Source organism: Zasmidium cellare (genome assembly GCF_010093935.1).
Source record: "Zasmidium cellare ATCC 36951 unplaced genomic scaffold M409scaffold_12, whole genome shotgun sequence".
Taxonomy (NCBI): Eukaryota; Fungi; Ascomycota; class Dothideomycetes; order Mycosphaerellales; family Mycosphaerellaceae; genus Zasmidium; species Zasmidium cellare.
This window is the reverse complement of record NW_022986956.1, coordinates 134,262-161,453: the sequence shown is the minus strand read 5'-3', so window position 1 is coordinate 161,453 and position 27,192 is coordinate 134,262. Positions and strand designations below refer to the sequence as shown.

The window sequence follows — 27,192 nt, the reverse complement described above, 5'->3', positions numbered from 1 at the left end:
GCACCTTCTCGTGGTGTGCGGTGTTTAGTAGCCTGCGGGTGAAACCAAGACTGCCTCACAGCTAAGTTCCCCTCATCCACCCACCATAACAAGTGATGCTGCACGCTAACGTGACTTCTCCGTAGATTCTGCTCCGCTCCGCTCTGCTCGCTGCTGCTCGCTGCTGCTGCAGCGCCCCCCGTTTGCTAACATGTGTAGGTGCCGCACGCTGAGGCAGCACCTTCTCGTGGTGTGCGGTGTTAGTAGCCCGAAAGGGTGAACCAAGACTGCCTCATTCCCCTTCCCCTTCCCTTCCCCAACCTCCTTTGTTCGCTGACATTTTTTGTGGCAGATCTGCTCTGCTCTGCTCTGCTCGCTGCTGCTCCTGCTCGCTGCTGCTGTCGAGCACCTCCGGATTCTCCTATGTCACCTTTTTGCAGAAGCGTCACCACTAACATTTCACAGGGCCTCAAGAGCCGCATCATTCATCTTGCCATTGGCTGATTGGCAGCAATTTCGTTGGCTCTATCTTTTTTTTTCATCATCTTCAAGCATTTATTTGCTTGGCTGTGAAGAAGAATTCCTCTGTTCTCTGACTGCCATCTTCTTGATTCTGCCTAAACTTGGATTGAAAACTTGATTTGAAAGTTTAGTTTGATTGCTGGCCCCGCCCTTGAAGTTCTCGTCCACCACAAAATCAATAACTGGCTGGCGCAAATCAACTCAAGTTCGAACTCGAACAGTTATGATAGACTGTTCGACCCCATCGTGAGAGGCGCTGATGTTCTTGTTTCCCAGGAAAATGTAGTGGCAGCTATTCGAAGGGGTGCAGATGGTATCTCTCCTCAAACCTCGACGCGTCACGAAGACGTCTTTCCGGCGGTCAGAATTGCGAGATCTGCAACTGTTCTCGAACTGAAACATCGTTAATACCAAAGCGATGATCAAGATCCATACCCTCAGTTGAGCTCGTTGACAAACTCCTTTTCGAAACGCAGTCCAAAATCAGTCGCCGGCATCGCACGGCGAAAGGTCCCTCACTACGACTTGCTGTGCGACGGGTGCAGTAGACATCATGAAGCAGAAGTTGACAACTCTATGATCAGACGATGGTCGAAATGCAGCACAGGCAAGAGAGCCTGACAAAGGCAACCGAATGCAATCACAAGATACACCGATCGAACCGCATGCCGACGGCAGACACGACCATCAAGGCGCATCTTCGCCCGTGCACCTCGTTGCAAAACCCTCACAATATCGAAGAAGATCATTGAACGAAGCAGCGTTTGCAGCATTGGGCAAGGCGGCATCGAAGACGCGGAGTGGCAAGCGCAGGAGCATCGGAGCATTGGACAGTGAGGCGCCGAAGAGGAGGAGCGCCATGGGCATCAGAACTAGCAGGCTGACAGTCGGGCAAAACGATTTTAAAGAGGAGGCATAAAGAAAGAAGAATGAGCGGTGGCGTTGGGCAAGATGACTTCGAAGAGGAGGAGCAGCAACAAGAGTAGCACCAGTGGAGTTGGGCATGCCACATCAAAGACGAGGAAAGATCAGACGACTGGTATCAACGGATTTGGACGGGATGGAGCGATGGCGAATGCAACATATCCAGCGTCTTCGCCGGCGGCTGCCTCAGAGCGGTTCGAGAGCGACCAATTCACGAAGCTGTTTCGATCGGCATCTGAGACGCTCGCTGAGTCCGGGGATACTAGAGTTACAGATGAAAAGTCCTCAGGAGAATTGTTGCGAGCACGCCGCTCCATCACCTGCAAACCAACGGAGCAATCGACCTCCAGGAGGTAATGCCTGGTCCTACGCGGGGAGACAGCAGAAGCCCAGACCATTCGCCACAGCGGCCAGGCCACCACTCTCAACATCAGGGTCGTCAGCAGTCTCACAGCGGCCACAGGTCCGCGGGCGGTCCAGCTGCGAGTCGACTTGTGGGATACATGGAGCGTGCGGCCGAGGAGAGTGGTGGTAGCTATAGATCGGCGACAGACAGCAGGACCTGCAGCGGAGAATCTCGCAACGAGGAGTCTTCTTGAGATGTGCGCACTTCCTGAACACCAGTGCAGAGCCGGAGCGACCCCTCACAACCTCCAGCTTTGGCTGTGAGGAGCACCATACTGAGTGTGAAGCAAGTACTTGGACAACCTTCTGGAGCTGGAACTTCTACAATCCCTGGACTGGGCGGTGGCTGCCACACGCAATGACCTTGAGCTGTCAGCTCGTATAACGGACGTCCAGAACACAGAAGCTGCTGTCATATGTATGATCTGGTGGTCTTGTGGAGGAGTGCATTGGACGGGTCAAGAGAGCGATAGCTGAGTTGACAAAGGCGGGATGGAGATTCAGCGAACAAAGATGTGGATGAGCAAGGACAACGTCAGTACGAACTGCTTGAACTGCCATCGCTGCAAATCAATGTGGAATCTACAACGATGCTGAAGCCTATTGCGAATGGTGAACGTGCAAGCCCACGACTCAGAGCTACCTTCTGAGCGTCTTGCTCTGGCTCGATATTTGCCTCTGAAGATATTGCTGGGCGGGAGTATATCGGCTCCGCATGATTTCAACGGCAGGGACCCCCAGTCAATGCAAAGAATGGCTGTCCAAGCGAGCTGAGGCGAGGCTGAATGCAAATCTGGTATCTGCAAAAAGTCGAGTTTCCCCATTGCAGCGATGCTTTCCAAGCTAACGGCAACTGTCTCATGTTGAAGGTATCAGAATGAATACAGGGGATACCATGCCAAATGTTCAAGAGGCCTTCTTGCCCTGCTCTCCTTCTTCATCCTTCGGGCTCGGGCATCCCTGCCTCACGTCCTCCAGCGACACTTCAGGATCGGTTCCATCCCAGTTCTCGTGTGCTGCACATAGGTATCAGTACAGTACTCATTGGCAAGATCTTGTAGGAGTTTGGGGGATTAGACGGGAGGTGAAGGCACTTACGATTGTCAGCTGGGAGCTGTGAGTCCCGGCGAGACTCCCCTGGCCTCATCTGCCAGTGGTTCTTGGCCTTCTTCGCCAGCGCTTTGACGGCGGCCCACGAGCTACGGACCTTGTCGACGGCACGGTCGGTTGGGAGTTTCTAGGAATCTTTTGCGGTATCGCGCTTGTCGGCCATTGTGGGCGATATTAGGGTTTTCTTTGCTGCGGAGCTAGTCAGCCTCTTCAAGGGCTACAGTTTGGTGTATATGATGGGTATACTCACATTGATTTGATCTCTGTTCTTGACAGAAGGCTGGTACAGCTTGTCGTTGGCTTGGAATCTGTATATTTAACGGAGAAAAGAGAAGAATTGTCGAGAAAGAAGGAGATTAAGATTCTGTGACAATGGCTTTCTCTCGGCGCAATAGGGGAGGTTGAGTGAATGCCTGACAATGACAACGTGAATTGGAACGCAAGTGAATAAACACAATACGGCATTCTCGTCTCTGACTCACCAACTGCTTCCAGAAGAATCTGACGGGTGGTAGATAGTGTGCGTGCAAGAACGGTGAACACACATCTGCTACGCTACCCTTCCGCGATGTCTGGCGATTGTCTCCCGTACCCAACGATCATTTCAATGTTACTTCCACGAAGCCCTGCTTTTCCTCACCATGCCGCACTCCCACCTTCGTTCCATCAACTTGTTTCCGACCAGTTCCCTCCGCAATGCCCTCTAGGTCTGCACGTTCCTTTTCCATCTCATCAGAGTTTGGGAACAGGTACCTCGCACTAAGACTTTGCTTGCCTTTGAGAATGCTCATACCGCAAAAGACGATCATGATCTCCTCGTTGATCGAAATCGGCTGGCCGTTTCTGACAAGCCGGCGCTGTTGGTCCTCGAGAGTGTTCTTGTCTTCGATGCGCACTCTCAGATGCCTCAACGTCGGCGCATGGTTCGCCAGCCCTTGAGTATTGTTTTCGAGCCAATGCAGCTCGGTCTGCGCACGTTGGCTGGAGAAATGATCGTAGTACGACTTGTGGATCAAGATGTTCACCCACACAAGCCTGTGCAGTCGATTGGGAGATGGCGGGGCGGTCAATCGATGGACGGTCGGTAGGATGTACGTGACGCTCGTGTTCGTGATGGCCGCCCAAGTCATGTAGCAGAAGAATCTGCACAATATATTGCGTCTATTGGGCTTCAAACGACCGGAGGGGTGCGAGAGCGCGGAGTTCAGGGGTACGTTGAGAGAGGCTGCTAGAACGTGTACAACGTCAAGGGCTGGATGCATCCAGTACCGCTGTTTGTTGTAGTAGAGAACAGTCTGCCCATTCTGCTGCCTCACGAAGTCTGGTCCAGCGACGGCTGCGTTGGCACGCTGCATATCGGGTTGGATGCGAATGCCGTTGTTGCCAAAGCTGCGTACAAACGCTTCAAATACCATCTTCAACACCTCCGGTGTCAGGTCGCGCAGCATTCGCATCAAGAAACCGTAGATGGTGAGGGCGGTGGTGGCGTCCATGACCAACACTGGTGGCATTGCGGCGCCTCGATCTCAGGTGCTTGTACACTCAATATTAGCAAAGCGCAAGTCGAAATTTCGCATGGAGGATCAATACCGGATGGAAATAGTGGTCGAGGCTTGCGTGAGAAATTTGGATGTGCAGAAGCGTGATGATGGGCTTGTTGTAAGATTTGAAGTCCAGAGTCCGCTTCAAGCGAGAGGAAGAGAAACAAGCTTTCCCTAGCGCGAAGAAACATGTGGGACACATGTAGGTGAATATTCCCATTGACGAAAATTCAAGACTCGGCCCGTATACTATCTCTGTGTTGTAATGTTAGCTATGCGCTATGTAGAAGGCATAGAGGCGAGTGTAGGGTATGACAGGTGCTCGTATGGTTGCCCTGCATGTGGAGTACGTGAGCGCAGGCTGAATGTCAGATCTTATCCCGATCTCCACAGATTTTGGACCGATTGTGGCATCAATATAGATATAGATATGATGGTATCTTGTAGAGATCTAGGGATGTTTTGATCAATCTCAGATGGATGAGTGCCTTCACCGCCTTTGGTGTGGGCATGAAGTGCGGCAGAATTCTGCCGCAAGCCCACTTCCACGCGAGCCCAATTTCCTCCAGCAACAGCGCTCTTACAATTTCACCAACTCAAACGCAACCTCAACTCCAGCGCACAATCATCACATCACAAGCCAATAGGCAAGAACAGCTCACACAATCAACACAAACCTCACAATCACCAACCGCACCACCACCGCACCATCACCACCACACCACTAGCGCCCCCATCTGGCCCCTCACCGCAGAAATGGCACCAGCCACCACCACCACCACCGCCGAAGAGATTCTTCTCCTCCTGCGCGAGGGCAAGCCCGAGTTACTCGGCGAGGCCGCCTCCCTCGTCACCCCCACCACCAACCTGGTGGTGGAGCGTGTGTTGACGGCCGCAGTCGACGCGGTCGCCAACGAGGATGGCCTTGCGGCCAAGACCATGAGGAAGGTGGACTTTCTCTGCCAAGTGGATGGGGACGAGGAGCTGCTGGCGCTGGTGAGGCAGTACCTCAAGGGGAAGTTGAGTCGCGTGGGGGAGTTGAAGGAGAGGCTGGAGGCCGTGGCGGAGGAGGTGGAGGATGAGGATGAGGAGTGAGGAGACTGTGGGCGCCGGGAGCACTGGAAGTGCTGAATATGTTTTCTTGTCAAATGCCATCACGCATTTCTGCCGCCTGTGGGTGGCTCTTCTCTCCTGCCGACTTCACATTCTCTTTTCATGCATTCCCGCAACAATCTCTCACTCTCTACCTCAGACGGAGGCACCATATCATCCATCCCTCTGTTTGACAGTCAGACCCAGACCGAGATGTAACTCGATCCGGTTGGTGAATAGTCATTCCCTCATGGATGTCGACAGCAATCGCTTGGCGCTTTTCCCCACAGACCACATCAGACGCAGTCATTGAACTTTTCTCCACCTCCTTGACAGTCTCATATCTACCGAGATATATGATCGTTCAGCGGATGAGTATGTGTCGTCTCTCATACCTTACCTTTCCGTCACATTCTCCGCTGACCTCCATCCCACGGCGCCACGAGTTCGTTGGTGCATGTGTACGATTGCCGGATGGATATCAAGATACGACACCTTCTATCCCGTGTTGACTAACCTTTAGCCCGCAGCTTTGTGACGGTCTCGACCGGACGAATCTCACCGATCACTCATCGATCTGACCGACAGATCTATACCGAGATACGAATCCGTCCAGCAGATATCTAAGGCTCTTTTCTCGGGAGTCTTCACTCCTTATCTATGCTGGTCTGATCAAATGGACCATCTTTCGATCTTCTTGACACGCTGATCTGGATTGAGGTATGCATCCGTCTGTCTTTGGTGCATGGGTCTTCTCCTCGAAGGTATGCCGGTTCCGCATCTTCCTGGTCACACCGCCTATCAGACAATCCAAATATCCTACCTGAACTTCCCAGAACCCCTCCACGATCATTGCAACCTTCACCATCGCTGGATCGGCACAATTCGATGCAGCCCTCGGAGCATAGAAGTCTTGAAATCGGATTCGGGGCAATGCGTTGCTCATCAGAGCAATCATAAACGGGGTTCATTCTTGTATACGATACCACTTGTATCAGAGTGGCCTTGAGATATTGTCTCGCTCTTGCCCGGCAGTGCTTGCCTGCTCCAACATGATCGACTGCCAGACCAAATCTGACTGCAGCGATCTACCCTAAGTCTTTCATCGGACCCCAAGCCTCTCTCTTGTACTCAGTCACATCGCCAGCGAAGATCTCTGGAGGATATCGTATCGAAGAAAGCTGTACCTCGCCGGCAAGACAGCTCCTGGTGAGGATCGGCAAGGCTCGTCACTCCGCAGTATGGCGCATGCCGCCTGGGCCACTGCCAAAGCCGAAAGTAGTCCAGGTCTTTGTCCGTGTTGGTACTGATTCAACGTTTGTTCCGTCTCTTTTTCAACTTCAGGGCGGGTCCTGGCAGGAACAGATATCCAAACTGTTGCTGATCAACTGCCGATCTCTAGCATTCTGTGAGAGGCTGAAGAATAGAAACCCACATGTCGAGAAGGAGGTGGCTGCTATGGTAGGCAAGTTTCGAGGCAAGACTTGATCTCGATCGTCCTGCTACGGCGGCGAGGGTGCTGGGCCGGGTGATGAGGCGGTGTTTGGGTCTTTGATGCTTGGGTAGGCTACTCGTCAGGGGGTCGCTGCCGAGCGATGCTATGAGAATGTCAGCTATCGCTTCCACAGTTAAGTCTCCGTGTTGTGATTTATAGTACTCTCCTCGAGCTTATGGTTGTGTCAAACGCCGCCTCCATCCATGCCTCTTCGCCCAGGCTGGAGCTGCTGCCTCGACGACACGTATGGCGATGGCCCGCCTTGGGGAGCGAGTGCATGACATTCCGATACAGGCCTGCGGACCAAGATCTTTGAAGGCGTCCTGACAATGGGCAGCGTACACGTGCGTCGTCGGAATGTCTAGGCGAGCCACGGGCGCGATTTGGACGCACGAACACCAAGGTGAAACGCGACGAGGACGAGGACGAAAACCATGGTGTCGGAAGACACAACGGATGAGATCAACAGCAGGATGGACATGACATACGATTGCATTACGTTTACACACACACGACGCAGCTATATAGAGAAATGTAGGCCACCAAATTGCGCCATCCGCCTCAAGTCATGGGAAAAGACTGGGTAGGGAGCCACAGCGGTGTACAAGTTAATCTAGGTACCAATGAAGATCGTCAGGATCACGATGAAGAATAAGACGGACACATAACTATGATGCCAGCACCCGCAAGGGGTGCAAAGTGAGTTCGCTTCATGCGAGGAAGGAAGACGAAGTTGAAGCTCAAAAGGCGGGTTTAAACATCTCGCCAGTGCGTGCCTGAGGCGCACGCCAGTATGAGTATTGCAGCGCACAACCCCGCAAGTGGCCTGGGTTGTTGCAAGAATGAGGGCCTATAGGGTGAGTGAAAAAAGTATCCTCCAATCCTAAGCCATGCCTTGAGGTTACCGCGCTTCAGGGTATGGTACGGTGGTCACAGAACAGATTGGCTAACAGCTTCACAGATTCAGAATCAAGACCCTGAGGGCGCGCGTTCGAAACGCGGAGAATTTTTTTTTTTCGTTTCCCCGTTGGTGTGGAATTTCTCTTTGAATCGATCGTGTCCTGTTTGGACAGGCTATGTAGGCAGAGCGCATCAATCAACGGCAAAAGAGAAACAATCCTTTCTTCACCTAAAACTACTCCTTCTCCACCATCTCGCAAACGCCTTCGTAATGTTGAGTGGCTGCTTTGACATGGAAGGCAATAAGGCAAGTATGAGACCTTATCCGTGCGCATTCCGACCCCAATCGGAGGTTCGGGGTCGAGATATCGTTTCATCTTACGCCAATGCTTGAGCGGCCCAAGGGGCGACTTCTGAAACCGCAACTATTGATCTATGTGAGATTTTGTACAGCCTGTCCAACGTAGTCATTCATGAGGTGATTGCTAGCCGCAGCGAGCGGACGTTTCGTTGCCTATTTTTTTCTCTTTAGCGGTGCATCAATTATTCTTGCACCACGATGTCGTCATTCTTTATGCCCAACACGAGGGGTGATGTTTTACAGCGTTTGGAGCTGCCGTCTTTGGAGAACGAGCATGGCAACGATTTGATTCAGGGGAAGGAGAAGATTTCACGGCCAACGAAGAAGCACTGTCAAATTGATCGATCTATCTAAGGTGCTGATCTAGCTGAAGTGTTGAAGCGCCTGCATTGAGTAGTGGAGAGCATGGCGGCGGGCGATGTGCAGGAAAAGCAGAGAGGCCAACAAATCAGCGCCAGGTACAATCGATACAACGAGCCTGCCTTTTTGAAACGTTTATTGGACTTTAGTTGGACGGCCAACAGCATTGAGAAAGCTTCGACAGTTTAATGTAAGTCCTTTGATCTTGGTGCAACGTGAATCCATACCGGCCACGTAGAGGAGCCCGAAAGCTCAGCCGGATGGGTCTCCTGTCGCACCGTAATTTACCTCGTTTGCAGGGCGACAGAACGTGCAGACGATGGTGGAGACGGCCAATCGCCGCCAAGCTGTTTCCCTCGAGGTTGTCGGGCATGCTCGCATTGTCGAAAGCCACGAAGACTTCAACAATGCAGAAGCAACACCCATCGATCTTGGTGTCGTGCAAAGTCAACTAGCCACGAAGAAGAGCTGGAAAGCTCGGCCAGACGACGATTGTTGCACCGTTGAATCTGCTGCGAAATTTTGCTATTCGGGCGACGATGTGGCGAAGCTGATGTGAGCGTGTGAGGAGTTTCGGTTGGGGAAAAGCTGCATTGCAGGGTGTCAGTCTATCTGAAAGGTTGTCGGCATAGTGTTCGCACGTCGAAGGCCATAGAAGCGACCTCGACGTTCAGAGGGCAAGGCCCGTTGATCTTGGTGAAAGTTCAATCATGCTGGTCATTGAAGGGAGCGCAGTGGCTCGGCCAGATGGGAACAGTTGCACCGTCGTTGTTGCGAAGCGTGTCTTTGAAGGAGACGGCGGGAGGGACATGTCGGCGGGGAGGGACATGTCGGCGAGGAGGAACATGTCGGCGAGGAGGGAAATGTCGGCGGGGAGGAAGATGTCGGCGAGGAGGAAGATGTGGGCGGGGAGGAAGATGACGGCGTGTGAAGAAGGTGGTTTGGTGAAGATCTGCATTGCAAAGTGTCAGTCTATCTGAAGGGTTGTTGGGCCCGCTCTCACGAGTCAAAAGCTATTGAAGAGATATCAACAATGCGAGAGCTTGGCCCCATTACTCTTGGTACAAAGAATAGACCTATGCCGACCATGGGTGGGCCCAAAGGCCCTGGGCGGACAGATCTGCTGCAGTGCTGCTGTACCGTTGAACAGACACACTAACTGAAGATCAAAAGAAGAAGAGAGTTGGAGGAGAAGAAGCGGGCTTTTTGATCGTGGGCGCGTCACCCAGCCGACGCGCTCTGTTTGGGCTTGGCGTTCGGCTCAGGGGTCCAGCAAACATCGGGAGGGCGGGAGGGTGCAGTGGTTGCCGCAACGCAAGAAGGCGAAGGGCAGGTGTATGGACAGCGTGGCTAGCTGGATAGAACGCAGAGTATTCATTCGACTATATTGTCATCAAGATGCACGGGTATGCGCATTTGCTTGAAGGGATTCTTGCAGGACTGTAAGGGCGGAAGCGTTGCAGTGCAGACTGTGCGTGGCTAAGAAGTATTTTTAATGTTTTTTTTCAACTCATTCATGCGATGAATAGCTCTGTTGCATCCAAAGTATAAGGCATCGATTCCGATTTCTATGAACAAAAAGCCTAGCCAGCCTTGAGCCGTTCCCGAGGAAAAGCAGCAGATTCCAACCAATCTATTGATTGTGTACTTGATAACTCGAAGATGCCGTGCTTGTTCACGCTTCTTCTATCGTGCCTCATCAGGATCCAGGGTGGTCGGCTTGAGTTGCCCAATTCGTATCCATATCTCATCATCGTCTCGTAGCATGCGTGGCTGAAGCGCTCTCCAGTTGTTTGCTACATCAAACGACGGACATTGACCTCAGCTCATCGCTGATGCCAACAGGTCTACTGGAGGAGCATGAGAATAGGAGTTGTGTATGATATGTGCGCCATTCCATTGTTCTCATCTTCCTGATCCGCTGTTCCCCCTTTCCCCTTTGAAACGCAAGTGCCCAAAGTCGATATTGTTGGTTGGCGACGTCCCAAGATGAACGGCGAGAATCATCAACACCAAAATCAAGACAAACACTTCCAGACCCCATCCCTCTCGTTCTCTGAGTCCGAAGATTGGGTGGCAGCTCCTTTTGACAGGTGGAAAAAGCTAATGCCGTTGGTGTCGACCTCGTTGCTGATGAGCCGGATAAATTGCGCCTCCCTGAATACGGTCTTGTGGAGCCCATGGCGAGCTTGTAATCTTTCAACTTCTTGCTAGTCGACGAGGACTAGGACGACGAGGAGGAACAAACGTTGGTGAGGGCGGAAGCTGGCTTGTCGTGCGGCGCATCGGTGAGTCGAAAACGTATGCTGCCAGTCGATGTTCAGCCGCTGCCAGTAGACGATGGTAAGATTGAGCAAGAAATGCGGACCGTCTGCAAGAGTTGTTGATCGTCCACGACGAAGAGAAGCGGAATCAGTAAAGTTCAGAGGCTCCAATAAGTGTCTTCAACGTACCTTTCAACCACACCAACACCATCCTCGTACTTGTCTTAGCTTCCTCATCCTGACGACAGGTACTAGACCCCTACACTACGCTCAAGTGGAAGCACACTCGCGAGAGCTAGTTTTTAACCCGGAATCGCGCCGGAGGGCACCCTCCAAACACGATTATCGTCCCAAAACATGACTCACACATCGCGGCCCAAACCCCTACCCCTGAAGTCATTATCCCCCCACCGCCAAACCAACATACCCGCCTGCGCCGCATCCCACTCCCCCAGCCCAACCGTCAAGCGCACCAGCTCGTCGCGCGCCCACGCCTCCCCGTCGAGGCGCTGGACGTCGCCGTCCACAGAGCGCACGCGCACATCGCGGAAGTAGACGTTCTCTGCGTCGAGGCCGGCCAAGCGGGCTTGGAAGACGTCACCATTGGAGGTGAGGCCGACGAGGCGGTGGTGGCCGTGGGCGAGGGCGTGGAGGAAGGGGATGTTGTCGAGGGGCACAGAGGAGCGCGGCGCGCAGGTGCCGTGCGCGAGGAGGTCGAGGGGATCCCACCCCGTTGTTTCTGTTGTTGTTGTTGGTGTTTGTGTCGGTGTCGTTGGTGGTGTGGACAATTTTGGGATATTCAAGAGAAATGGGAGAAGGGAAGGAGGATTTGTTGTTCTACCTGGCGTGCTGCGTGGCGTAGTAAAGCTCACGCTAAATTAGCGCTTTAGGAAAGTACGTCTCGATCATTCCGAGTCCTCCTGGTTCTCATCTTCCGAGTGTTCCTCGCTCTTACGCAAGTTTTTTGCATCTTCGTCACCAAGGTAGCCGCTGAGAGGGTCTGTGGAGGCGTTGCCTAACTTCTTGCTAGAAAACAGGATCGGATCTCCGGTGTTGCTGGCGTTGGTGCGGTGCCGAGGGAGTGGAATGGCTGTAGAATAGCGCAGTTTGAAGCAGGTCAGCGGTCGGCCGCATGGAGGTGACGCTGGCAGATGAGACGCCAACTGTGAGTCGAGGTGTGGGCAAAGAAGAGTACCTTGATGGAGGCTGGGCGCGTTCAGCTAGGCGCTCGTGTGAGTTGCGCAAGGCAAGTGTCCGAAGGGCTGAGAGGTGATACTGGTTGGTGTCTTCATATATCCATGACATCAATCTAGAACGTATGCATTCAGTACGGCCGTTAGTATTGGGGATGGTGGCACGTATATGGTTCTCCCCTAGTTATATATCCCCTTCAAAAACCCGCTCACCGGCCCACCCACAAAGGTCTCACTCACCTCGTCCAACTGCGCTGTATCAAACGTCGAATTACTCGGCCATCCCGCCACACTCTGCTGGAACACTTCTCTCAACCACTCCTTGATCACCCTAGTCGACATCCCATTGAACGAGACATCCTCCTGAAAAACATACCACACCGCAAGCGCAGCTTGAGTCATCGCGGGCGAGCCGAGCGTCAGTCCATTCTCGTAGGTGAACTCCCAGGACATCATGATGTTGATGATCGTGCGGTGCTTGTGCGTGGCTAGGTCGCCGTAGTGGGCGGAGGGGGCGGACGTCCAGAGTTTGTTGCTGGTTTGCTCCATGCGGGAGAGGAGGGTGCAGAGGTTGATGACTGTTAGGCGGGCGCCCCAGTAGAGGAGAGACGCGTTGAACTCGTCCATTGTCTTGAAGCGCAGGGAGTAGGGCACGATCGCGCCGGTGTGGTAGTCTTTTGTTTGGTAGACGTGGACGCGGTGGAGGAGTTGAGATTCTGCGTCTGTGTCTTGGAGGTCGTTTAGTTGGATCGCGAGGGTTGTGGCTTGATCTAATGCTTCTCGGTCGAAGAGCTCAGGAGGTGTTTCGCGAAGCCTTCTCGCCATGGCGATCAGTCTCGGGAGTCGAATGTACGTCTTTTGTGCCAGATCTCTCAGTCTTGATACCCCAGGTAGGAGATCTTCTGTTCGATACGCTGGTCCCGCCGTCACCCATTCAGCCTCCTCAAATGGAGACGGCACGCCTTCAGCAACGCAAGTCCGGAAGTCCTGGGTCCAATTGCCATACAACACAGCCCGGGCGACACTACTACTCTTTCTCGACACTCCTCGAGCTGTGGCTATAGCTGTTATACCTCTTCTGTGAGATATACATGGTCCAATCCTTCGACGTACAGTAGATTCGTAGAGACAGAGCAAGGCGATGGTGACCAGCGTAGCGTCCGACTCGTCCAGATTTCGTCGCAGTGCATTGATCGCATAGAGATACTCCTCGACTCCAGGATCCGACGTACTCGAGCTTCCTTTCTGCTTCTGAACCTTGATGATAGCTCTCGTCGCAGCGTCTAGGTAATCGTGCTGCCCGATATACGACGGGACGAAGGCATACCATGAGTGCGTGAGATTCATCTTGGCGAATATATCGACTAGCTCGCCTCGAAGGGAGGACTCAGAGCACTGCGGGATGTGGATCGTGAGTTCGCTCTGCTGTGGCAACTGGTAGACGCTGGTAAGATCGGTGGATTGAGAGCAGGACCGGGAATCTTCGTCTTCGCACTTTTCGCCATCTTCGGGGGCATCGACCCATATGAGCTGCATCGGAGAAGGTATAGATCTGTCAAGAATGATGAGCAAAGGTGTCTAACAGCGACAATAACCTCGCAATCACCGTCTCCTCTCCCACTTACGCTCTCCCATTCTCCGTCGCTTCGGTGGTCGCCGTACATCGTCTTGAGTCGCACCAAGATCGCCAGCATGCTGGATGCATCGGATCTCGTTTCGGCGCATGATGGAAAGATCGGGATGCAGTATTCCGAAGATGAAGTCCCCAGCCGCCACGAGGTGAGGTCTCACGTGTGCTCCGCATCCTTTCGTACCCGGCTCGCACCGCTTATCTTGGCGACTCTACTTTCACCTCACCTCCTGAAAAGGTCGTGTGAACTAAAAATCGTATCACGAAATTTGCAAACTGCAAACAATCGAAATCAAGTTATGCAGTCTCAGAAATACCAGCTTCAGTCGATAAGACGTTTGATCGCGCTTTTGGACGAGGCTGCTCGCCAACTAATATTTGATTAGGACGCAATCAAATATTGATTGAAAAGGGATCAGGCTGGGGTTAGGGTGGTCGTCGAGGATATTCTGCGCCAATTTATACGCTCTTGAGCATCAGTACATATTTATTCGTGCCATTGGGTGTCGAGCATTGTGCGAGAAGTCTTTTCTTGGAGGTGGTCCGTGTACCATGCTTTAACGTCGACTCTTCAACTGAACATAACTTCTCGAAGTGGCATTTCACCATTTGCCGCATGTCCGTCGACTCTCCATGAACGGTAGGCCTCTCCCGCGCAGATCTCTTGCGATAGCAACGCATCCTCTGCAAAACAAACCCCTCCGACCAGACCAAACGCCACCCCATCACCCCATCCACCACCCATCCCCACTCCTATCTTACCAAAACCCCGCCACCCCCGCCATCCCCACCGTCAAAACCTCATAGCCCACAACGCCCCACCTCTCCCTCACACCCAGCATCACCACCGCAAAAACCGCTCTCAACCCCAGCGTAAGCCAAAAGAATCTCTTGTCGTCTGTCCAAGCGCCTGCGAAACTGTAGACGCCGACGCCGAACATGCCGAGACCTGGAGGGGTTGTTAGTATCGATGTGGAGAGGGGAGGGAGGGGAGGGGGAGGAACTCACCAACAGCCCTCAGCGTCCCACTTGGCGAAACAGCAAACTCCCCACCCGCGAGGTCGCCGAAGGATGCAGGAGCCAGGACGCAGTAGGCTCCGAAGAGGATGTTGTTGGCGGCTTGGAGGAGCATGTAGACTCGGGCGATGCGCTGGGGGAGGGGTTTGGGAGACATTTGCATTTGTCGTTGGGGGTGGAAGATGATTGGGGAGGGTTGAATAGTGAGCGGGATGGTGTGAGCGAGTGAGAGTGTTCTTGGGTGATAGTTTGGCTTCTTTGCTGCTGAGAGTTCAGGGAGTCAATGTTGTTGCCCTGGTTTGGTCCTAAGCACAGTCAGCGCAGAGCTGACTAAAAGTCTCCGAGAGTGGTTCAGCTCTCGAGTCCCAGCTCGAGGCATATACCCAATTCGGCACGATCGAGTTTGCGAGGTATGACGATCGAGGGCATCGCAAAGATTACCGCCTGCAGAATAGGATGAATGTGGTCTGGAACTTGATGATTTGTTCAGTTTACAGCAGTAGTTCAAGCGACCGCCGACGCCATATAATACAATGCTTGCTGCTACGCCTTTTTGGCCCTGCTCCATACCTCGCTCGATGCATGTAAGCAGCAACGTAGGTTCAATCTACACTACACAAGTCAACACGCTCGCCATGGAAGAGTGAAGAGTCTCACGGTTTGGAGGTCTTTCACTCCTTCTTTCCACCTCCACCGCCACCGAACCAGCTCAGAGCGCCTTGCTTCATGTCCTTCATCTGCGCATCGATCATCTTCTTCTGTTCTTCCGCTTCATCCTTCAGCCATTGCTCGCCGTTCTCACGGATTTGCTTTTCGATGAACTCGTACTGTTTCTGGCCCTGCTCGCGGATTTGGTCTGATAGCATTTTGCCTTGCGCAAGGCCTTCGGCAACGCTCTGACCGTCTGCGAGAACCATGCCACCTCCCATGGACCCTCCGCCCTTGACGCCCATAGCACCAGCGATTGATCCGAGAGAGAACTTTGGTTTCCGCTTTCGTTCTTCGGCCAACGCCTCGTTGAATCTCTTGCGGGCTTCGTTCTCTCGGCGAGCGAACTCCTCAGGAATTGATTTGCCCTCGAAGGACTTCAGGACAGTCCGCACATCATCGATTCCCATGGTCGCTACGTACTCTAGGAACGGAATGAGTGCTACGAGATCTTTGGTATGTGGGTCCTTGGGGTCGCCACTCCACTTGGGCAGGATGATGGCATTCTCTGGCTGGTTCTTGACGTGAGGAGCGTGGGTGTCAACGATAAGAGTCTTCTCGAGCGGTCGGTTGAGGTAGGACAGATCCTTGACGTATTCGCCGTTCTCGTACTTGGTGGCTTCACGGCCCAGCGGCCACATGATGAAGTGGTATGGGTCGAGTTTGGCGACGACAGGGTCGGCAATAGCTCGTGGGACCGAGGTAAAGAGGACGATCTCGTAGTATTGGGACAGATAGCGGATGAAGTAGTCGATGCCAGGACGCTTGGCAGTCCGGTAGCCGTTTTGGCGATCCCATGTAGTGTGGATCATTAGGTCTTCCAGACTGAGGACGAGGGTGAATGGTGGTCGCTGTGATTCTGGTACCTCAGGCAGGAGCTTGGGGAAGGCAGGCTCAGTGTAGTATCCAGTCTGACTGCCAATGCGTGCTCGCACACGAGCGTACATCTTGCCGGGAGCCCATCCATCTGCATCGCCTGGTTCGAGTCCCTGAGGGATCTCATCACTCTTGGAGAATGGGCGAGCCAAATAGAAGCCACCCAGCGAAACAACGAAGACGAAGGACGCATACAGGTAGTTGGCCCACTGTGCGCGCTTCCGGTCGATGGAAGTTTCATACGCCGATCGCTCATATTCTCGCTCATCCCTCTCCTTCTGTCGCTGGCCTTCCTCCTTCGGAGCACCAGTCAGGTCCAGCTTCTCCTCCTGTGATGGCGTTGATGATGAGGATTCTGCTTGAGCGGCATCCTCCCTCGCTGCCCGTGCCTTGGCCTGCCCAAACTCCAGATCGAAGGTAGAGGGAATACCCTGCCGTAAATCTGGCAGAGGCCCAGTGGGCTGTGCTGCAGACTCTGGCGGCTGCTGTTGCTGCTCTGACTCGGCGATCTTGTCCTGCGCCTGGTCTCTCACACTCCCCGCCACGGGCTCGTCTGCATCCACTCGCTGCGCAATGGGCTCTTGCGTGGCAGGCGCATCACCCTCCAGCGGCGTCTCCGTCCTGATGGAGCCATCGTCCGGCCTCGCGCGTTCCACGGGTGAAGCAGCCCCCGTAGTCGCTCTTGCCGGGCCAGCGTCACTCAGGGTCGCAGCTGCCGGCCCTCCCAGCTTGATGCCATCCTGCGGCTTCCATGTCTGGTCCTTCGGCACGCTCGTCCCCGGCGATGTCTGTCTCGCCGCGCCTGTCGCACTCTTGAAGTCTTTGGGCGGGGGCGGCTTGGCGGTTCGCGGACTCGATGACTGCGCGGGCGGCGGTCGCGGGGGTTTCGAGCTGGAAGAGGCGTATGCGCGCAGTCGCAGTGACGCTGCCGCAGCTATCGATGCGCCATTGCGTATACTCGGCGTGTGGAGGGAGGAGGGTTTGATGGTCCGCAGCGCTGCTCGGGGCAGCATCTCGCTGGCGGTGTGCTGCAGGGACAGATGCGTGCTCGAGTCTACAGCAGCTCTATTGGGGGTTCATCAGACTCAGCACTGGGGATTTCAGCCGAGTCTCGATGTATTTGACGTTCAATGCAGATTTAATGATTCCTGCTGCAGCCCATCTCGAAGCAAGCCGGGCCAGCAACTTTTGACTTTCTTGGCAAACTCCCGCGGCGATGATGCCAGCTCGCCCATTCCCGCGGCCAGCTGTGTCCCCGTCGCTGCACCAACACCCTCCTCCCACTCGCCCGCCGCTGATTGCACTCATGTTTCGCCTATTCTGGGACGTCTGACTCACTGCAGCAACCACCGCCAATGCGCCTGGAGTGAAATGTCCGCAGATGCACCTGATCGCCTGGCCCCGACCCTCGGCCGCGACAACAACAACGACGGCGACGACACCATTATGGCCCATGTTGGTCTATGCGCTGCTCGTTGCGCTGTGGGCGACGGGAGGAGCTTGCATGACCGATGACCAGATCACAGACCTGAGGTGAGCTTCTCAATCCAAGAGCACGTGCGCACGGTGGTATTGATGTATTTGTCAGACGGGATACCAAAGATCTGTTTTACCATGGCTTTGACAACTACATGTCACATGCCTACCCTGAGGACGAATTGAAGCCGATCTCCTGCGAACCGCAAACGAGAAATCGCGAAAACCCGGCTGATATTGGTCTGAACGATGTCCTCGGCAACTACAGCCTCACCCTCATCGATTCCCTTTCGACACTCGCAATCCTTGCTTCGGGCGAGAAGGATAAGAAGGACAAGCGAGATCCATTGCGCGATTTCCAAGACGGCGTCAAGGGTTTGGTGGAGCTTTACGGCGATGGCACCGAGGGGAAACGATGCGGCAAGAGAGCGTGTGGGTTCGATCTGAACAGCAAGGTTCAAGTCTTTGAGACGAATATCAGAGGCGTCGGCGGCCTCATATCAGCTCATCTATTCGCCCTGGGTGAGCTGCCAATCAAGGGATACAAGCCAGAGTGGAGGGGTGGGAAGAACCCAGGCATCAAATGGAAGAACGGCTTTGTCTATAACGGCCAGCTACTGTATCTGGCTTACGACTTGGCGAAACGACTGCTCCCAGCATTCAGCACTGCCACAGATATACCCTACCCAAGAGTCAACCTTCGAACTGGAATCCCCTTTTACCAGGATGCCGAATCAGGTTTCTGTCGTTTGGACGGCACATCTACCGACCCGCGTGAGATCACCGAAAATTGCGCAGCTGGCGCGGGAAGCCTTGTGTTGGAGTTCAGCGCTCTCAGCCGCCTGACAGGAGACATGCGATTTGAGAATCTGGCCAAACGTGCGTTCTGGGCGATTTGGAATCGACGCTCTTCCATCGACCTCCTTGGCAATGGCATCGACGCTGAGAATGGGCAATGGACCATCCCTCCACTGTCTGGAATCGGAGCAGGCATCGACTCCTTCTACGAGTATTCGCTAAAGTCGTACATCCTTTTATCAAATCTACCATACAACGCCAGCATCTACGAAACAGACGCACCCGACAGCTTCCTCCAGGTCTGGGAGCGGGCCCATACAGCAGTGAAACGCCACATCTTACGCAACAAGCAGACCGAGAAGCACCCGTACTACGGACAAGTCGACCTGACCACTGGTGCTGCACGATATGGTTGGGTTGACAATCTTTCTGCATACTACCCCGGCTTGCTTGTCCTCGCGGGTGAGCTGGACGAAGCCATCGAATCTCATCTCTTGTACAGTGCACTTTGGACTAGATACAGCGCCTTGCCGGAAAGATGGCATGCCGCAAACTCATACATTGACCCCAACTTCAAGCATTGGGCAGGACGGCCGGAGTTTATTGAGAGCACATTTCATCTTTACCAGGCAACCCAGGATCCTTACTATCTCCACGTAGGCGAGATGGCCTTGCGAGACATCAGACGACGGTGCTGGACCAAGTGCGGCTGGGCAGATCTTGGTGACGTCCTCACCGGCGAGCAACGTGATCGCATGGAAAGCTTCTTCCTGGGCGAGACTGCGAAATACTTATATCTGCTTTTCAACAAAGATCATCCTTTGAACAGGCTGGACAAGCCGGTGGTCTTCACAACCGAGGGGCACCCCTTGGTGATACCTGATGCTTTCAGGTACATGCCATTCAACCACCACATCAAGCAGAACATTCGTGCGCTTGAAGCTCTGGACGGTCCCTTGCCAGGAGTTTGCGACGCTCCTCCAAAATTGCTGCCATTGACCGTGAGCAACACCGCCAGCCGACACGATTTGTTTCACGCCGCTGCACTAGCTCAACTTCAACTGGTTCCGGTCACGCCAGCTCGATCATCAGTTCTGAAAGAAACGTCACCAGATGGGCCCGCAATCTCGTTCGCCGACATCCGCAGTCCTACCAATTACACCTTCTATCCATGGACTTTGCCTCAAGATCTGATACCCGTGAATGGCACCAGCTCGCCGATTGCGAGTCCGATAATTAGTACCCTGACGTTTCCGAATTTGGGAGCGAACACGCTAGAGGCCGAGAAGGGTTTGATTCCACTCGGTGCATTACAGAAGATAGTTGATGGAATTCTCATCAACTCGCTTTCGAATCTGCGTCTCAACATGATCCAGGAGCCCAAAAGCCTCCTACTGCCGGATGACAATGGTGTGATGATTCAGGAAGTTGTCATTGGCCAAGAATTCCGCATTCAAGGTATCGCCAACTGGGCTCTGGGTCGAGACGAGAAAGTGCTTCTTTCTGACAAAGCACTGCAAGGAGTCAGTCCTGCGGATCCACATTTTACGAGAGTCAAGGATCTGGAAATGGTCGATCTCGTGCTGGACGTGCCGATTCTGCCGGAGGGCAAAGATGGAGAGGTTCCCAAAGAAATCGAGGTCTCTGAAAATGGAACGCTCGACATGCTCTGGGATGAGTTCGATGCAATACTCTCAAGCCTGCTACCTGGCTCGGATGGTGGTTCTGATGATGACACCTCTGACCTTCCAGCTCCTCGGCTCGATGCCAACGGTAATCCCATCCTGACGAGGTTCTTCGTCCCAGCGATTCTACCAACCGGTGCTGGCGCTGCTCCTTTACCGGCGTTCATGGACGGCGATATCGTTCCACTCACAGCCACCACGGGCAAGGTACCCTACAGCTCGATTTTCTACTTGTCCGACACTCTCTGTGAGTATCGTCTCCCCTCGAGCATCGCCAAGCACAATCAAGTTCTGGTCATACAACGTGGAGGGTGTAGTTTCAACGACAAGCTCGCCAACATACCTTCGTTTGCTCCGTCGTGGGACTCGCTCCAGCTGGTCATTATAGTCAGCGTGCCGGAGGCGAAATCACCGGAAGAAGATGACTTCGACGATCATCCAAACAACCGAGGTGGACTCATCCGACCACTCCTGGACCAACCGCAACTTACACCCAACGGGTTTGAGCGTCGCCACCCCATCGCGATGGTGATGGTCGATGGCACGCGAGAGACCACAGCCGCGCTGAAGAAAGTCAGCAGCGCCCTCGGCAACTTCGACGAGAACGGAAAGCTGGCAGAAGCAAGAAAGCAAAACGTCGGCAACGGCAAGGGGAAGAAGGTGGCGCTCAAAGGCGGACTGGGTGTCAAGCGAAGATACTGGTTCGAAAGCATGGGCGTTCCGATAGCGAATCTGCTGATGGTGTAATTTAGAGCGTCTTTACTACTGTACAGCTTGCATAGCTTGCGTTGCGATTTTCCATCAATGTCCTCGCGCAATCTTCAAAATTCGCCCTGTGTACTCCGTTTCCAGTATCGATCGGTCCCAAGACGCCGCTTCGTACGAGGCACGGCGGATTGCCGACTGGAACGGCTGCCTAGAGAGTAGTATAGAAACCAATGGGCTGGCGGGAATAGCTGAGCAAGCTGAGCAAGCTCGAATAGCTTCACTACTTACGTATGTACACTGCGTCGTTTTGCCGTGGGAGGTCATTTCCCGCCATCAACACACGGATGATCTTTCAACCTGGCCAAGAAATATATGAATCCACATGGTACCCATTGGCGTGCTATCTACTATCTACGTAGCAACATTTTTGACTCATCCGTCTACACGCTTCACGATGAGTAGTCAAAGCGCGATCCGTCCGGGAATCAAGGTGCTTTTCTTCGATGTCTTTGGGACTTGTGTCCAACAGAGGAAACCTGTGGCTGATGAGTTGTACAATGCTACGAAAGAGGCGCTGAAGGCGGGGGAGGGGATTGATGAGGAGGTGAGGAGGAAGGCGGAGGGGATGGTATGTTTCTTTAACTTTCAGAATGGAGGGTGAGGGAGAAGGGAGAGGAGATGCTGACTTTTGCTGCTTGTAGACGTGGGAAGATTGGGATGCCTTCGGCGTGGTACGTTCCCAACATCCCCATGACGAGAACAACAGCATTTGCTGACGAGGCAGTGAAAACAGGAATGGAACGCCCAAAACGAAACCTACAAATCCAGTCTCATCGCCCAGCACGCCACCGTCGACTGGCCCGCCGTCGACGCCCAGCGCATCGCCCTCCTCCCAACGCTCCTCGCCCAGGGGGGTCTTATCCTCCTCTCTCCTTCTGCCTCCGACGCCAACAAAACCGTCCTCCCCGGCTCCCTCTTCACGCCCCCTCAACTCCAGCACCTAGCAAAAATCTGGCACCGCCTCCCCGCCTGGCCCGACACAATCCCGGGCCTCGAACAGCTAAACAAAAAATTCACAACAGCAACCTTATCGAACACCTACAACGCCCTCATAACCTCCCTCGTCACCCACTCCCGCATCCCTTTCCAACACACCTTCTCCGCCGACCTCTTCCCCCCGCACGCGTACAAGCCGCATCCGGGGGTTTATCTGGGTGCGGCGGAACGGCTGGGGGTGAGGCCAGAGGAGTGTGCGCTGGTGGCGGCGCATTTGGGGGATTTGAGGGGCGCGAAGGGTGTGGGGTTTCAGACGGTTTATGTGGTGAGGGAGGGGGAGGAGAAGAGTCCTGGGTTGAGGGGGACGGGGATTGAGGATGTGGTTGTTGATGGGGGGGTGGGCGGGGAGGGGTTTAAGGGGGTTGCGGGGGTGCTGGGGGTGCTGGGGGTGGAGGGGGTGTAGGTCAGAGGGAAGTCTGAGATGAGGTGAGTTTAGGTTGGTTGATTTGTGACGTCTGCTGATGATTGCTGAGGATTTACGACTATTGCGTTGCATTCGGCACTTCACGACTCTTTAGACACCATCCCTGAGGGTATTTCAACAGACAATAAGTCCCAGAAAGCCGCGGCTCAGTTGAATTATGCCGAAAGTCACAACATTCTTTCTGTCGCCAATGGTGCGAATTTGAATTTCATGTCCAGCCTCGAAGACATAGGTGCGAACTACTCCGACAGAATTGAATGCGAAGGCGGTATGTACCTGAACATCTTCGAAACACAAATGCGGCAGATAGCTGGCCACCTTGCTGGGCCGACGCCCTTATCATTCCTGCCCGGACGCTTCGCACCTTCCCGAACGGGCTTGATAGGCGAAGCAGGCTCTAAAGAGAACACAATCAAGTCAGACAGATCGGGCTTCTTTCACAGACATTGTCTGTTGTCTGATACCGTCGATACAGGAGACTGCACGCACGGCCAATGGCAAGCTAAAGGAAGCTGTCGCTATCTATGCGATGGGGGAGAAGTGACGCTTCGATGTTGCGGATTCTGCAGTATCCTGGTTTGCCACTGTGCGGCGGTCTGAATTGAAGGTGTTGTATCTTTCTTTATTTCTAGGGATGCGGTCTGAGGGATTTTCTCTTTTGGTTGTCTTTGCTCAGCGTACTTCCAGTATCATAATATCCAAGCTAGACGTTCCAAGATGACGGACACACCTAAAGAGAAGGATATCGCGGCATCGACCTCGCCTGCCCTCAGCGATGTCGAAATCGGCGAGATCAAAGATGTCAAGAATGCAGATGCCGCGCTGGACTTCCTTCGCCATGAGGAAGGCAGCGTTCGAGAGATGACACCTGAGGATGAAAGAAAACTCCGCCGAAAGATCGACTGGATGATTGTGCCGTTGATGTGGTGCTGTTACTGTCTTCAGTACCTTGACAAGACGCTCATCAACTACGCCAACGTTATGGGTCTGAAAGAGGACACGAACATGACGAAGGATCAGTTCAGCAACCTGGCCCTTATCTTCTATGTTTCGTACCTAGCCTTCGAGTTCCCACATGGATATGCGATGCAGCGGCTTCCGACTGCGAAGTATCTCGGGGCGATGGTCTTTCTCTGGGGCGTCATTGTGACAGTAACCAGTGCTTGCAAGAACTACGGCGCTCTCGTCACAACCAGAGTCCTCCTCGGCGTCTTCGAGTCAGCTGTCGCACCCTCCCTCATCCTCATCACTTCCATGTGGTACAAACGCAACGAGCAACCACCACGAGTCGGCTTCTGGTATCTCGGCACAGGCACCGGAACCATCTTCGGCAGCCTCATCTCCTTCGGCTTCCAGCACGTCACCAACCGCACCTTCTACTCCTGGCAAATCATGTTCCTCACCGTCGGCCTCGTAACCTGCTGTGTCGGCATCCTCGTCTTCTTCATCCTGCCTGACAACCCGATGAAATCCCGCCTCTCGCATGAAGAGAAAGTCTGGGCCATTGAGCGTCTCCGAGAGAACCAGACGGGAATCGAGAACATCCACTTCAAACCGGCCCAAGTCGCTGAATGCTTCATGGACCCTCAAACCTGGCTCCTCGCATTAATCTGCACCTCCTCCTCCGTCCCCAACGGCGCCGTCTCCAGCTTTCAAGCAACCATCATCAAGAACTTCGGCTATGACTCCAAACAAACCGCCCTCCTCTCCATCCCCTCCGGCGGCGTCTCCATCGTCGCGATCCTCTGCTCAACCTACCTCGCAGGCAAGTACAACCAGCGCGGAGTCCAAGTCGTCGCCCTGCTCATCCCAGGCATCCTCGGCGGCGCCATGATGGCCTTCCTGCCGGACACCAACAAAGCCGGCAAGTTAATAGGCAACTACCTCACCAACGTCATCGGCGCCTCCCTCCCGCTGCTCTACTCCTGGGTCTCCGCAAACTACGCCGGCCACACGAAGAAAGTCACCATGAACGCCATCCTGCTCATGGCCTTCTGCTTAGGCAACATCATCGGACCCCTGACGTTTCGAGGACAGGATGCGCCTGGGTATGTCCCCGCGAAGATTACGATTATTGTGACTTGTGCGGCGGCGATTGGGTTTACGGTTTTGTTGTGGTTTTATTATACGGCGGTTAATCGGAGGAGAGATCGGTTTGTGCGGGAGGGAGGCGGGGAGAGGGGGAGGGATATTGCGTTTGCTGATGTGACGGATTTGAAGAATAAGGGGTTTAGGTATAGGCTTTGATGGAGGGGGTTTGGAGATTATGAGACGGTTCACGAGAGGGCAAGGCAAAAGAGAAACGTCTATCGCACGCTCTGGCCTTGGGAACAATGCTGTGCCTCAGGCAACCATGAGGCCTGGGCCCCACTGCGGCTGAGCTTTCTACTGCAACTTTGTAGCCTCTTCTTCCCACCATCGTCCTGAGCCACGTCACCAACATCTCGTCTATCTCACGATCCATCTCCATGTTTCTACCGGCTGGTGTAGATGTCCAGGGGTTTGTTGCAGTAGAGATAATGTCCATGGAAAGAAGGCGATTCCTGAAGCTTAATCAGTCAGGTACTCAAGTACATGCACACAGCCTCTCATGTCTAGCACAGCCATACAGCCACAACAGGACAGCCGTGGCCACACTGCGAACGCTATCATCGCACAGAATGGAGACAGCTGAAGGCGGTCCATAGCGCCACTGTCGAGATCGCGAACGCCAAACACCGACTCGCTGCGTCCTATTAAAGCTCGTTTAACGCACACCTGCTGCGACAAACTCACTTCACAGATCCGAACAGGCACGATGTGGTCACCTCCTTCTCCCTCACCTTATGCTCGTCTCGACAGTGACAGGAAGCAAATCCGTCTTGTCACAGTGAAGCCCAACTCAGACACATCAGCGAAAATCGAATGAATTGTCGACTGTGAATTTGGCCGACAAACCAATATACACAGCACTCTCCTATGTCTGGGGACAGAAGCTCTTCTAGTGTACGATACTCCTCGATGCCCAACCTTTCAGGGTCACAACGAATCTATACGTTGCGCTGAAGCGGCTGCGGGGCAAAGACCGGCCGTGCGTTGCGTGGATCGATGCGATTTGTATCAATCAAGAGGACAGACAGGAGCGTGCCAATCAAGTGTATCTTATGAGGGACATTTACAGCAACGCCGTGGAGACTGTAGTATGGTTAGGAGAGAAATCGATGTCAGCTTTGGCCATGGAGCTGATTGGAAGGTTCCCAAACGACGGAGATCGCCACGACATGCTGGAACTCGGGTATGATACAGGTTACTCTAGGCATTAGCAAGCTCTTAACTTGATGATGAAGGACGCTTACTGGGAAAGATGCTGGACTGTGAGTATATCATCTTGAAATGTTGTTTCAGCGCTGAAGTGAAGGTGATTTGGAAGAAGAGCTATGAACGCCGACTTGTGTTTTACTTTGATAACCCGCCTGAGTTGTGGGATTTGTGGACGGAGGTGAGACATCATCCTCGGTTGCGGAATGCGCGATTCTTTCTCGGATCGAATGACTTCGACGAAGAGCTTGGGCTGGAAGATGGAGGCGGAGTACCCGGCACTCACATCGCGGATGACTCTGCCATGCTTATGGATGTCCAACCAGGCTACAGGGACGACTGGTTCATGTGCGAGGGCTTATTCGCGCACAGGTGGACATCGCAGAGATGGAGGTTCGAAGAGTATGGCTGCGAGATGACGGATGGGGCGGGCCCCAGTCTTGTGTCGACCGCAGCTGCTGCATGAGATATCAGAAGATCACATATCCACCCATGGCAGGCTCTCTTCGTTTGACGACAATCTTGTACAGGGCACTGCTGCCGCATTCCGATCACGGTGAAAAGATCGAGAAAGTCACAAGCAACATCATGGAAGGCAAGCTTTTTGACATCAAATGGGACGGATACATTCTACAGCAAGGCCGAGAGAGGCTCGCAGTTCATCGCGGCAAGGCCAAGTATCCAAGTCTCTCAAGTCCTAATCATTGGTCTGAATATATGGACCGCAACGGCTGGGATCCTGCTGTGTACCCGGAATATATCAGTCCGAATTCGAGATTCTTCGACGACTGCGTCAGCGTGGGACTGAGTCAGAGTGAGGACGAAAGTGAAGGCGAGAGTGAGGAGGATAGCGATGGCGAGATTGAGTTGGAAGAGGACGAGTCTGAAGGTGAAGGTCAGGATGACCTGATTGAGGAGGACGACGACTCGGGCCCGTGAAGAGAGGATCTTCACTTTGCACTTTCAATGCCTACAGACAAGTTCTATTCACAGCATTGAAGAACTCCCTCCATCTGAGGTCTTGTCTGTGGCCAGTCGGTGCAAGGTTTGACGATGTCGACTCTGCGTATGGTCCAGTCAAACCTCGTTTAGGACGCTTGTCTTGGAAGGCAAGCTCTGCGACATTGACTGGAGTTGCTATGACGAGATTGAGAGGTTGGCAGAGCATCGCTCTTACTACCTCGAACACTCTTTGCTGGATCGAACCCAGCACTTGAACGATACTCACGCTTTCTGCGAAATGTACAGCGACGACTCTAGCGCCATCTTCCGAGAGGACGAGACAAGAAGCCAAACATCGGACAATGAGGATGATTGAAGCGGGCCTGAGACACTGAACGAGAGCTTACCAATACATGCCCGGCAATAATA

The 27,192-nt window shown here is 53.7% G+C and overlaps 10 protein-coding genes across 10 annotated transcripts; 5 read left to right on the top strand and 5 right to left on the bottom strand.

The window, feature by feature from the left end:
- Nucleotides 1-862: 862 nt before the first annotated feature.
- Nucleotides 863-1,506, bottom strand: M409DRAFT_53102 (uncharacterized protein; the record flags this gene model as incomplete). The annotated part of the gene is made up of 2 exons (XM_033812267.1): nucleotides 863-1,029; nucleotides 1,233-1,506. The coding sequence occupies 2 exons, from the start codon at nucleotides 1,504-1,506 to the stop codon at nucleotides 863-865; spliced, it is 441 nt and encodes a 146-aa protein (XP_033669305.1).
- A 1,230-nt stretch (nucleotides 1,507-2,736) lies between these two features.
- Nucleotides 2,737-4,451, bottom strand: M409DRAFT_21166 (uncharacterized protein; the record flags this gene model as incomplete). Its single annotated transcript, XM_033805729.1, has 3 exons — nucleotides 2,737-2,846; nucleotides 2,929-3,067; nucleotides 3,597-4,451. The coding sequence occupies 3 exons, from the start codon at nucleotides 4,449-4,451 to the stop codon at nucleotides 2,737-2,739; spliced, it is 1,104 nt and encodes a 367-aa protein (XP_033669304.1).
- Nucleotides 4,452-5,237: 786 nt separating this feature from the next.
- On the top strand, nucleotides 5,238-5,576 carry M409DRAFT_21165 (uncharacterized protein; the record flags this gene model as incomplete). The annotated part of the gene is made up of 1 exon (XM_033805728.1): nucleotides 5,238-5,576. The coding sequence occupies one exon, from the start codon at nucleotides 5,238-5,240 to the stop codon at nucleotides 5,574-5,576; it is 339 nt and encodes a 112-aa protein (XP_033669303.1).
- Nucleotides 5,577-9,359: 3,783 nt separating this feature from the next.
- On the bottom strand, nucleotides 9,360-13,871 carry M409DRAFT_21164 (uncharacterized protein; the record flags this gene model as incomplete). Its single annotated transcript, XM_033805727.1, has 5 exons — nucleotides 9,360-9,641; nucleotides 11,373-11,692; nucleotides 12,383-13,133; nucleotides 13,260-13,698; nucleotides 13,753-13,871. The coding sequence occupies 5 exons, from the start codon at nucleotides 13,869-13,871 to the stop codon at nucleotides 9,360-9,362; spliced, it is 1,911 nt and encodes a 636-aa protein (XP_033669302.1).
- Nucleotides 13,872-14,534: 663 nt separating this feature from the next.
- Nucleotides 14,535-14,950, bottom strand: M409DRAFT_21163 (uncharacterized protein; the record flags this gene model as incomplete). The annotated part of the gene is made up of 2 exons (XM_033805726.1): nucleotides 14,535-14,725; nucleotides 14,785-14,950. 2 exons carry the CDS (start codon nucleotides 14,948-14,950, stop codon nucleotides 14,535-14,537), a joined length of 357 nt encoding a protein of 118 aa, XP_033669301.1.
- Nucleotides 14,951-15,464: 514 nt separating this feature from the next.
- Nucleotides 15,465-17,390, bottom strand: M409DRAFT_21162 (uncharacterized protein; the record flags this gene model as incomplete). Its single annotated transcript, XM_033805725.1, has 1 exon — nucleotides 15,465-17,390. The coding sequence occupies one exon, from the start codon at nucleotides 17,388-17,390 to the stop codon at nucleotides 15,465-15,467; it is 1,926 nt and encodes a 641-aa protein (XP_033669300.1).
- Nucleotides 17,391-17,748: 358 nt separating this feature from the next.
- On the top strand, nucleotides 17,749-21,083 carry M409DRAFT_21161 (glycoside hydrolase family 47 protein; the record flags this gene model as incomplete). Its single annotated transcript, XM_033805724.1, has 3 exons — nucleotides 17,749-17,832; nucleotides 17,897-17,910; nucleotides 17,966-21,083. 3 exons carry the CDS (start codon nucleotides 17,749-17,751, stop codon nucleotides 21,081-21,083), a joined length of 3,216 nt encoding a protein of 1,071 aa, XP_033669299.1.
- Nucleotides 21,084-21,498: 415 nt separating this feature from the next.
- M409DRAFT_21160 (uncharacterized protein) lies at nucleotides 21,499-22,503 on the top strand (the record flags this gene model as incomplete). Its single annotated transcript, XM_033805723.1, has 3 exons — nucleotides 21,499-21,672; nucleotides 21,746-21,775; nucleotides 21,838-22,503. The coding sequence occupies 3 exons, from the start codon at nucleotides 21,499-21,501 to the stop codon at nucleotides 22,501-22,503; spliced, it is 870 nt and encodes a 289-aa protein (XP_033669298.1).
- A 738-nt stretch (nucleotides 22,504-23,241) lies between these two features.
- Nucleotides 23,242-24,771, top strand: M409DRAFT_65412 (uncharacterized protein; the record flags this gene model as incomplete). Its single annotated transcript, XM_033816500.1, has 1 exon — nucleotides 23,242-24,771. One exon carries the CDS (start codon nucleotides 23,242-23,244, stop codon nucleotides 24,769-24,771), a length of 1,530 nt encoding a protein of 509 aa, XP_033669297.1.
- A 968-nt stretch (nucleotides 24,772-25,739) lies between these two features.
- On the top strand, nucleotides 25,740-26,760 carry M409DRAFT_53095 (uncharacterized protein; the record flags this gene model as incomplete). The annotated part of the gene is made up of 4 exons (XM_033812266.1): nucleotides 25,740-25,798; nucleotides 25,851-25,877; nucleotides 25,909-26,169; nucleotides 26,352-26,760. The coding sequence occupies 4 exons, from the start codon at nucleotides 25,740-25,742 to the stop codon at nucleotides 26,758-26,760; spliced, it is 756 nt and encodes a 251-aa protein (XP_033669296.1).
- Between the last annotated feature and the right edge of the window lie 432 nt (nucleotides 26,761-27,192).